The sequence below is a fragment of the Notamacropus eugenii genome, chromosome 1, assembly GCF_028372415.1.
Source record: "Notamacropus eugenii isolate mMacEug1 chromosome 1, mMacEug1.pri_v2, whole genome shotgun sequence".
Taxonomy (NCBI): domain Eukaryota; kingdom Metazoa; phylum Chordata; class Mammalia; order Diprotodontia; family Macropodidae; genus Notamacropus; species Notamacropus eugenii.
Window position 1 is genome coordinate 531,965,008 of NC_092872.1, and position 11,636 is coordinate 531,976,643.

An 11,636-nucleotide genomic window follows, 5' to 3' on the forward strand; every position below is an offset into this window, starting at 1 on the left:
AACTAACCCTGTCATTTTACAGATGAGAAAGTTAAGGTATAAAGAGGTTGAATGACTTGCCTAAGACCATGCAGACCTTAAGCAGCAAACCTAAAAATAGGAACCCAGGTCTTCTCATGGTAAATCCAATGCCCTCCACTGGGCTCGCTCGTGCTCTCTCTCTCTCTCTCTCCCTCCCTCCCTCCCTCCCTCCCTCCTTCCCTCCTTCCCTCCTTCCCTCCCTCTCTCAGAATTATATTGAATAACTGTTATGCCATACCATCAATAGAAGGTGATTCCCATATGGCTTCTCATCATGTAAAAATATAAAACAGGCTTTTAGAGAAATGATTCATAGAGACTTATAGCTTGTCTGCCCCCCACATTTTCCCTACCCCTGTCCCTGGAAGACCATTCCACACTTAGAGGAATATCACTTTCAGGCATCAGAAAGATTTCCCTGATGTACTTAGAGCACTGATCTCATTTACTGAATGCGAAGTTGTTCATCAAAGAAAAACTGATAACGTGGCATGTTATTACAAGTCACAATTTACAATCCTTCTCAGGAGTATTTGTTGCCCTTAGGGACTCATAGTTGGCCAAACTCACAATCCCCTTCAGCTAGCTCCAATGGGAACATTAGATGTTGCTTGGCAGTCACTGCTTTGCCCCCTGCTATGATATGAAAACTCATTTTGGTGGGGTTGCCTTTTACTTTGAGATGCATTCAGATCCATAACTCCTTGGGGAATGGCCAAAGCAACAATACTGCCATGTTACAACCACCTCCTAACACCAAAAAGTCCCATCAGAATAGCTGGCCACCTCCATCACAGTTTACCAACCACCTACATTTAAGGAGCCACATTGTACCAGTTTTCCTTGAGAAAAAAAGCAAATGCTTACTTTCACAGGCAGCATGTTATTAAAATGCCTTTAATATAAATCAAGCTCTAAATCAAGAGAATAGAGTCATATTCACATGAACACAATGAACAGCAAAATCAATTCAAGTTGCGGGATTTATGAAGGATTTTCACACATGTATATTGATGGGACTACAATTCTACAGGCTGATCCAGACATGAAATGTGAAGCAACAGCCTAATGATTGCTTTCCCATCTCTGAAATAGTCATTGAGAATTCTGAGAAGCCATGGTAAGCTTCTCTGAAGTCTTTTACGTAAAGGAAATTTGGTGGGTAAGATAGTGGAGCTTCTGTACTACCAACTACCTTAGAGGCAGGCAATGTGAATATTCAGAGACAAGAAAAATCCAACCAGTTCCAAGCAACAAAATAAATCCCAAGAGAAGTGGTGGTTAAGTGGACAGAAGCACTATTCAATAAGGTGACCCATCTATCTACAGGTCAGGCAGAGCTCATTCAGTTACAGTTAGTGTCTTTTTCAATCTCATCAATAATCATTTGATCTCTATCTTGCTGAAAAACTCTTGGCCAAAATTTCTGGCCACTAAAATATTCCTTTCTGAAAGCAACCCCTGCTGGATGTGTCAAATGATGCATAAAGGTTTGGTCCTGCTGCCAAGTGGACCACACTCTAAGAGGACTTAGGATGCTTAGAAAATGTTTCACCCTGATGGAAGCCAAAAATCAGTTCTGGAACTCATCTGGAGACATGTCCCTTTGAGACAATGAGCATAGGAATACCCCCTCTCCCATCAATTCAAAGCAAAGGGTATTTCTTAAGTATATTCTCTACATTTGCGGTATATGTGATTAAAGAACACTATTGATATCTTCAAGTTGCATACACACACACACACATATATGTATATACCAATTTAAAACATACATTTAGAGGAGAACCCACGCCTGAGACCTAATATCCTCTGGTGACATCTAATGTAAGAGATGCTAAGACTTGCAATCATTGTATTATTGGTTTAAAAAAAATGTCTTAGGGTCTAGAAGGAGGGCAAGCATAAATGAAAATGGATAAAATTTCAATTTCCTCCTCAAATCAGCAGAGTTATTTATTAGAATGACTATACATAAAGTAATTAAGTAAACAAATGCACTTCATAATAATAAATAACAGCAGCAATAACAACAAAAATTAAGTCCAGCATTTCATTATGAAGGTATCAAAGGTAAGAAGATCATTCTTCTCATACCTTCCCTCTTGCTGCCAGAAAAGGTAGTCTAGCCATATTTCTCAAACCCTATCACTCTCCCCAATTCCATCCTACCCCACCCCCACTAGGATGATCTCAACATCAGATAACAAAGAAGCTACACTAAGCCCCAATGCCCTGAGCACTCAAGCTGAAATATGCATCCAAACTGTTTTCTCCAGTAAGCCTGCTAAGACTGCTTTTCTATATAGTGACAAGAAAACTAACCCTAGCTTCTAAATTTTCCTGCTGTTCTGGATGCAGAAGAAGTGTGTGTGTGTGTGTGTGTGTGTGTGTGTGTGTGTGTGTGTGTGTGTGTGTGTGTGAATGGGGGAAGGGGACTCTGAGCATACTTGTTGCTACACAATAGGTCTTTTTTCCTCCATGCCTTCAGCTCAATTAATCATGAGCATTTTTAACCAGCAAAGCATTTGAATGTTGTTTAGTCCTGAAGATACAGATGATTAAAAGAAGCTAGATTTGCTAACTTGAATTAGCATAGGTTTTTAAAGATGATTTCAATGACTTATTTTCATTTATATATTTCATTTTATTCAAACTTACACAATATCCAGCCAAATCCACTTGATGTTCTAGTGAAATGATACTCTGAGGAAGACAAAAAGGTGGATTACTCTCCCCTCTAAGTATAACCCTGAATAAAATTGGTTAGTAGATAAAAAATAGTCAACATTCCAGGACTCCCCAGCAGAGAAATCTGCAGTGTTGAGGCCTGCGAGGTTATGCCACTGAGGATTGCTGCAGATGGCTATGATAAGAAATTGGGGAAAAGGAAAAGAAGAACAAGAGGAAAAGATAGGGGAGCTAACCTTCTGCCCTACCCACAACTTAAGAAGAGCAATCATCCTTCCCAACTCTTATCTCTTCTGCTGTTCCCTAACTCCCCTGAGGTCCACAGAAGGGCTCTGGCAAGTTGGGGAAGGGGGCGGGGAGGCAGGGAGAGAATCAGAAATGAATCACAAGGAAGAAGGAGGTAAATTCACAGAGGTAAGACAGATTCCACTATGTCACTTGTGTATTTAAGAGGAAGAAGGTACCAAATAACAGGAACAACAGCAAAGGCTTTCCTGAGAAAATTTAAAGCATTTCTATATTACCGATATGTGGTATGGGGAGCAGAGTGGCTTATAGTGGATGCTTGAAGGAGAGGCCAGGGACAGGTTCTTAGTGTGCCTTTGACGAGGATTAAGTCTCCATCCTTAAGAGAAAAAGATTATTTCTACCCTCCACTAGGGACTGGGAGAGAAGGGAAGAGCTTGCCAGTTATAGCTACAACCTACTATGTCCCACACTGAAAGACTGTTACAATATTCCGCTAGCTCCCGAGAGTGGGAAACTTTTCTACAAGCCTTTGTGCCACAAGGGAAGGTTCCCAGGGAGTTGCCACCTTCAGGAGGAGTAAAGAAGTTCTGACTAGGAATTCGAGCTTAGGAAGCAGAGGAAAGAAAACCAGTTAAGAACTAAATGTTCTCTGGATTTGGAATTTTTTTTTTTTTTTGGTGGGGGGACAAGGAGGGGAGTGTCAACCACAAATCAGAATAAAGTAAAGTGATAGAACATTCAGACAGGGGCAGCTCACCCTTCCTTATGATTTGGAAAAGTAGACGAGGCTGGGAGGCTCTTAATGCTGCAGACAGTCTCACTTCTCTGCCTGGCAAAGAGTCCTTCTTCTCAGGCATTAGGCGGATCCGCAGCCGCCCTTCGCCGTGGCGGACCCACCAACTGAACATCTCTGTGAGGTTGAACTCTAGCATCCCCGTCGTGGCCACAGCCACCTGCTCCGGAGGACTAGTGGAGGTCCCCGTGCAGCCCTCCAGGATCGCCTCCTCACCCACTTCCAGCACCAGCTGCTTGGCCCTACGGAGTTTCCTCACAGAGCCACCCTTCAGCACCTTGGACAGTACTCGTCCTCCTGGTGGTAGGTGGGGCAGAGCAGCAGTGCTGGTAGCACCCTGTCGCCTCAGAAGCAGCAGCAGCAGGGGAGAGCAGTCCAGCGCCAGGGAACTACGCGCCTCGGGTAGGCTGGCTGCTGGTGCCGATGGAAGCAACAGTAGCAGTTCCCGGGCATAGATCCTGAATAGCGAGGGCACAATGAAGTCCACAGCCAGGCTCTTCCTTTGGAGCCGGGAGTAGCTAAGTGGCTCGCGTTGCTGCTGGGGCTGCTGCTGTCCGGGCCGCTGCTGTTGGGGTTGGGGCTGCTGCTGTTGGGGTTGGGGCTGCTCCGTCGTAGGGGAACTGCCAGGGGGTAAGCCAAAAGGGTCCAAGCTCAGTGACCAAGGGATTGAAACCAGCAATAGTAAGCACAGAGGTGGCAGCACCACCGATGGGAACATTCTGGGTGCTCTCATTTTGTCCCGGAGTGAGAGGAAGGCAGAAAAGGGGATAAAGGACAGCTAAATACTTGTCACGGGATTCTCTGACGCTTTTCACCCTCCCACCCTCCAAAATCCACCTCAAGCACTAAGAGAGGGCTTAGAGCAGTCGCTGAGATCCGTGGTGTTCTCCTTCCGCTGGAACTCTGAGAGCTCAGTCACTCCTGGAAGCTTGTGGTGCCCCTACCAAGGATGCGATCACAAGCTGAAGGAGGAGGTGGGGGGAGGGAGAGCTTTTAGGAAAGGGGAGGGGGCGTGAGCTCAGGAAGGAGCACTGAAATCCGTCCTGGTGCTTTGAACTCGCCAGCTGGGACCCTTTCACCTCTCTCCTCCACGGAGGGCTTCTCTCCCATAACAACACGGCTTCTGTTCGAAACCTCTAGCAGCAACACGGAAAGAGAAAAAAGGGCTTGGAGAGAGTAGAGAGGGGCACGAAGGCAATTTTCTCTCCCCTGTTCCCCTTGAATTCTTTGCAACTTTCGATCCAGAGAATGGTAGATCTTACGGGGGAGATTCCCTCAGTCTGGCGAACCTCCTACGTTCTCCTTTGGGCTTCTCTCATTCGCTTACCCAACCACTCAAGGAGCTGACTTCGGGATAGAGGAGGAAAGACTGAGCCAGGGAATCGGAGGGGGCTCCTTTTTTTTCCTGTCAACCCCTTTTTATCCGCAGAGTCGCAGCACGCAGCCCTGGGGGCTGTCCCGGGAGCTGAACTTCCAGGCTCCGGCTGGTTGCTCCCAAGCGAGCGCTTCAGTTTACAGCATCGAGCTAAGGCTCCTTGGCCCCTGCATTCCTACCTTTACCCACTAAGTTTTCCCCTTCGTCCTCGTTCTACCACATCTGTTGGTTTCCTTGGAGTTTCCAGAAACGAATGCAGCAACCACTGAGTGCAGAGAGCTGAAGGCGTTCGGTGCCTGGGAGCCCGAAATACCCTCCTTTGCCTTCCGCCTCTCCTAGCCCCCCCCCCCCAAAGCTTTTCTTACGTCCCCCCTCCCCCCCAGGCCAACCAGCACCCCAGATTGCTGTGGAAGTCCAGAGGGCGTCTCACTGCTCCGCGGCTCCGCGAGACGCAGCGGTGCAGGAGGTGGCAGCTGCTCCCGCTTGCCCCTGCTGCTGCCGCCTCTGGGAGCCGCTGGATCGCATCTGCCTGTTCCGACAGCCACTTGCAGATGGCTGGGAGCCGGAGCTGGGAGAAGGGGGCGGGAGAAGGCTGGAGGGGCGGGGGTCCGACTGGCTCCAACTACCCGCCACAACCCAGGCACGCAACGGAGCTCTAGCGTCACGCCCGGGCCCTGTTCCCACCAACCAATGAGGTGGTTAGGACAGATGATATGCAAAGCAGATCCAGGACTGGGAGGTAGCGAACACTTTCATTGAGAAAAGCTGCGGGCCCGCCCAATACACCCCTGCCCCCCGCCCCCCAATCCCCAGCCTCTTTCTCTGCTCTATTTCACTGATGTGTGAACAGTCAGATTCAATGTTTTAAGCAAATGAGAACACTCGAAGTGGAATGCACAATCAGGCACTCTCCCTAATTATGCATTGAGAGATTAAGTGGATCAGACTGAAAGAAAGCGAGTTCCAGAATAAAAACAGAGTGGAGGCTGCAGAAATTGTCAATGATGAGCTTTCTGGCTTGCAAGCCCAAGACAAGATCTGTATGGGACTCGTTCATCATTTTAACGGATCTTTCTGGTATCCTTATTTCTGGGGACCCAGCGTGTGCCCAGACGTAAGCGAATCTCTGGGTGGAGAGAACTGGAAAGAGAAGGAGATTTAGAGACAGAAGATGCTCCTCCTCCGAGCCACGATGTCCTTGGGTGGGTGTGAAAGTAAGGGAATTGGACAAGATGATCTCTAAGGTTTTTGAGTTTGGAATACTATAAAGTTGACAGTATAAATAGATTAATGATCCAGAAAGTTATTACTCCTCTAAAACCTTCCAACTATCATCACTCTGTTGGAAATATCAAAGCTATATTCAGCTAATTTCTAGTTTGGGTTTACAGTTGAGTTCAGTGACCTGATTTCCCAAGGAATATTCCCCCTCTAGAGATAATGGGCCCTAGATTCATGTCTTTCTCACAGGACTCTCCCTGGAAAAGTATTTCTCTATTTCCCTTTCCATCTAGCTTTGCATTAAAAAAAAAAAAAATAAACTGTATCTGAACACACACAAAAACTGAAAATAATTCTAAAGTACAATAGCCTAGATAATCACTTAACAACATAAATTAGGGCAGTATTGTCCTTCAGCTCGAAAATTTAATCAGCCCACTTAAAAAAAAATCAACCTGTTCTAAACAATCTTAAAATAAATGGGGGTCATCATTCTTCACTATTTGCCTCACATTGAATTTTGTTCCAGAGTGAGTGGATCTTTTCAAGACCAAAGTAAAGTGCAAAGAAAACCAGTAGATAACTAAATTTTAAGTAAGTTAGAAACTGAATCTATCTTTTAATTTGACTCTTGGGATGAGACAGTTCAGATATTTCTACTTCAATTAACTCATACACAAAATGGAACTTCTTACTATTCCCTTCCCATCCTTGCTCTTCAACCTTTCTTCTCTCCAACAAAAAGTAGAACAATATTAATTTTAAAAAATGAAGGAGGAAGCAAGGAATGGAAGAAAGAACACATTCATCTATTTCAAACAAATCCCTTGACCATCTTCTGGCCAACAGCTGTCTTTATGATAAAAGAAGGTAGAAGATACCCATAAGAGGAATTGGCTTGGGGTTCTTCTAATTGGCAGCTCACTTGATTAAATTAGGCATTCTCTCTCAGGATTTCTGACTGGCCATGCTTACCTTGTTAATCTAATAGTGGGAGGGGAAATTAGAGGAAAGGTTAGGTAAGGAGGAGAAAGAAGGTTAAAAATTGACTGAAAAGAGGAAGTCCTTATCTTGGGGGAGAAGAGGGATTTTGTTGGTTTTGTTGTAGTTTTCTTGTTTTTCTTATTTTAAACAGAAGAAAATAGATCTTAGACTTTATAGATGAGAAAATTGAGGCCCAGAGAGGGTAATTAATTTTCCCAGTATCACACAGGTATTGAAACCCAGATCCTTGGGTTCCATGTCTAGGTCTTGTCAACTATGACGATAAAACAGAACAATTTGCCCCACCAGTCATCTTTTTATTTTTTTCCTCTAGAGCAAATAGGAGATGGAAGAAAACTCTGTCTTTGGAAATTAAAAGGATAAAATGTATGTCTTTCCTGCTCCTGCATCCATTTAGACTTATTTTTAAAGGTTATTTGCTTATAGGTGTCAGTACTCCATCTGGGAACACCACCCTGAGGACCAAGATGCTTGGTATCCAAACATAATAATATTCCTGGGGAGGATCTCAGTGACTAACCATCATCTATAGTAAGTGACCACTAGGGGGCTGCAGAGACTTGATCCTTCACTCATCCTGGGTGCCCTGATCTATGCTATTGTATTGTATTCTAGTCTGTGAATGATTAATAAAATATATTTGGCTTAACTGATATAGGTCAAAGTATCTAGACCAGGGGTTCCTAATCAGTGGTGAACTCATTTTTAGACTGGCATTTTAATGATTTTTTAAAATGTTTTGTAATCTTATTGTATTTTATACATTTAACAATATTCTGAGAGGAGGTCCACGGGCTTCACCAGACTCCCAAAAGGAGTCGGACACACACACACAAAAAAAGAGTTGCTGATCTAGACAATGTATTTGGTTCAAATTATCATCTAATGTTTAATTAACCTTCTTGAGCTCCACCTCCTCCCTAGGCAGAAAAACATAATTATTTCTGCCCCCTAGAGATTAGATCCAAGGGCATTTGTTTGCCTTTTGAGGAGAGGAATGGGAGAAAGTAGATCTGTTTTCTCACTCCTGAAGCCTTGTTCTTGAAAACTGAGAAAATGGATAAAGAGAATGAAGATATGCCCCAAAACAAGTAATAGAGAGAGGCAAGAAAGTTACCATGTTAGATTTCCATCTCCAGGAACCTAGACATCCTTTCAGAGGAAGAGTGACAGTCATGGGTAATGTTAATTTGTCTGGAGTCACTACTCACCCTTGTTGTGTCTGTCCTTCGTTCTTGAAGAAGACCAAGACATCAAGATGATGACATGACTTGCAGTTGACTTTGATTTGAGTGAAGGAGGGCTGTGCAAGGTCACCAGCCTCACTTTCTTCTCATGAGCCAACTGGGTCCAGTGGCCTGATATTCATCAGGATGGCTGGACATGGCCCAGGATGCAATGTGAGACCCTGGCCCTTACGGGCCAAAGTCTTTTCACAATCTTACTTTGAGTGAGATACCCCCATTTAATGAATAGGCTTCTTTAAATTACTCAAGGGATAGCCCCTTTAATCAAAAAAAAAAAAAACCGAACTGGGAGGGGAAGACCCTCAGTGTTCCTGGGTAAAAGAGAAACAATTACTATTTAGTTATTACATCCACTCCATGGTAGGTGGGTGGGGACTTGTTGTCCAGTCTATGAGTTCCAGAGAGTGAAAGGAAAAGAAAGGAAAACAAAACAAAACAAAACAAAAAAAGTCAATACAAGGGATATAGTTCTACCACTCCCCATCCTCAATTAATAGAATATTCTATGCTAGGTACCTTTAACAGGTGAAAATGGCTCTTTGATGTCATTACAGAATCAATCAGTCGCTGGCATATGTGTAAACAAGATTGTCTGAGAAGAGCAAACCTCTCTGATTAGACCAGAAAGGTAAAAGCTTGATTGGCTAACCAAACTAACCTGCTTCTGGGAGTTTTATATAACAGAGAAAGGTCATCAGTTGCCAGTCCATTCCAGTGGTCAAAAATTTCAGTTCCCAAGCTGAGGTTTTGAAGTGGAGTCAAGTCAGAGAGTTACTGGAAGAAAAAAAAAAGTTTTTCTCTCTTTTGTTTCCCTGAATACCTCTTTGTAACAACACCACAGGAACAGAGGAATGTTTTTTTTTTTTAAAAGCATTTATTAAGTTGTTACTATGTGCCAGGCACATAATCCCTACCCTCTTGGAGATTACATTCTAAAAGGGAAAGACAACTCATGTAAGGGAGTCAGGACCAGGGAGGGGAGTTGTGTTCTTGAAAGGTAGAAAATGAGAGATGGAATATGTAGGCAGACAGTGATAAGACTTAGGAAGAAGGTGAAACTGAAATATTGTCTAGGATCAAGGCCTAGCTAGAAGATATAGTGAGACACACACAAAACTGAATACAGACACAGATAAATACAGGACCATCCTAAAAGAAGAAAACAGTTTCGGGGAAAGTAGACCCTCATCCCACCAAAGAGAATGCCAAATATGGACTTGAGAAAGACACAAATCCCTTAGGGCCCAGCAGAGAGGGCGACACCTAAAGGAAATGTCATGAGAACACTTACGATGGAGTAAAAAGACTCCTCGTTTTAGGATTCTCAAGTAACCCCTTTACCACATGTGCCCTTTACATATATACCTTGCTGTTTTAATATTTTAGGTATGAGACCACTCTTCCCAGAATCCTTGTGTGTGCCAGGGGGAGAATGTGCCCTGTGTTTGTGAGGAAAATTGCCTACAAATTATTCTTAGTATGTCAATGAATAAATTCTGTTGACTAAAAGCTAATTGAGATTATTAACTAATAATCAATGGGAAACACTCTAGTGAGTGCCATTAGCATCAGGCCCTCAGAGTTCTCTCTTGAACCCTGAGGGAAGTAGCAGTCAACTGCCCTTTGAGGACCAGGCCCCCAGTGCCAGTGGGAATTATTTGGGAGCTAGCTCCAGAGAATGTGTTACTCGTCTAACAACAGCTATCTGTGTCATCCCTACAGAGGTATATTTAAAGGCTAAAAGGAGTAATATCCCTTTTCTCTGCTCCCAAGTAAAACTGGTCTCTTTTTACCAAAAAAAAAAAAAAATACCTAAAATACTGCATCTGCTGTCTCCACACCTTTGCAGAGATCTCCTGCCATGCCTGAAATGGATTCCTTCTGGCTTCAGTTTTCTCATCTACAAAACAAGAAGCTTGGACCAGAAGGCCTCCATCTCTCTGTCTCTCCCTCTGTATACACACATACATATACACACATACACACATGTATATTATGCATGTATCATATAATAGATATATCCATGGATGGATACATATTCTATGATTCATATATCCTACAATCCATATAGATTTTATATCAATGTATATCCTATATAATATACATATATAAAACATATTTTACAATCCCATAATTCATCCTACAATCCTACATATTTTGCAATGCATATATATGCCCTACAATCCATATATATGTATATATATGTGTATATGTATACACACATTACAATCTGTAGATATCTCCTACAATCCATATCTATCCTCTATTTCTTATAATATACATTTTATAATCCATATTATATGTATATACATATATACACATAAACATACATATCCTATAATCCTTATCTCTTCTTAGAATCCTTGGTGTCCTTAGAGCCCATTCCAAAAATTGCCTTATAATTACTTTGTATATACTTATGTATGTACATATTGCTTCCCTGTCATAGAATGTAAGATCCTTGAGGGCAGACTGTTTTGTTTTTGTCTTCCTGTTCCCATTACCTAGCACACTGCCTTGCGTGTTGTAGAGACTTAATAAATTCATATTGATTAATTTCTTGTTCTAGACTCTCTTGTTATCATTCAGTTGTTTTAGTCATGTCCAACTCTTTGTGACACTTTTTGGGGGGATAATTTCATGGCAAAGATAACTGTAGAGGTTTGCCATTTCCTTCTCCAGCTGATTTTAAGGAAACTGAGCTAAACAGGGTTAAGTGACTTGCCCAAGGTCACACTGCTAGTAACTATCTGAGGTCAAATTTGAACTGAGATCTTCCTGACTCCAGGCCTGGCATTCTATTCACTGAGCCACCTGTGTATCCTGAGCCACATGGTGGTGGGTGAGGGTTGGATCTGTGATTTTATAGTCTTAATTTCTACTTGAGTTGACTCTCTCTGCTAATGCAAATCTGCAAATATTCTACAACTTTTTCACCTTAGTTACCAAGCACACAAAGAGTGAGTTTCCAATGGTTCCAGCATGTCAGAAGCAGGACTTATTCCTGAGTTTTCCTGACTCCAAAGTCTGCTCT

At 43.0% G+C, this 11,636-nt stretch overlaps 1 protein-coding gene across 1 annotated transcript in view; it reads right to left on the minus strand.

The window, feature by feature from the left end:
- LOC140520247 (ALK tyrosine kinase receptor-like) overlaps window positions 1–5,451 on the minus strand; it is a 505,219-nt gene extending 499,768 nt beyond the window's left edge. The window contains exon 1 of the mRNA XM_072634099.1: window positions 3,719–5,451. Coding sequence (XP_072490200.1) covers window positions 3,719–4,487 — 769 coding nt within the window. The 5' untranslated portion in view covers window positions 4,488–5,451. The remainder of the gene's footprint in view (window positions 1–3,718) is intronic.
- Between the last annotated feature and the right edge of the window lie 6,185 nt (window positions 5,452–11,636).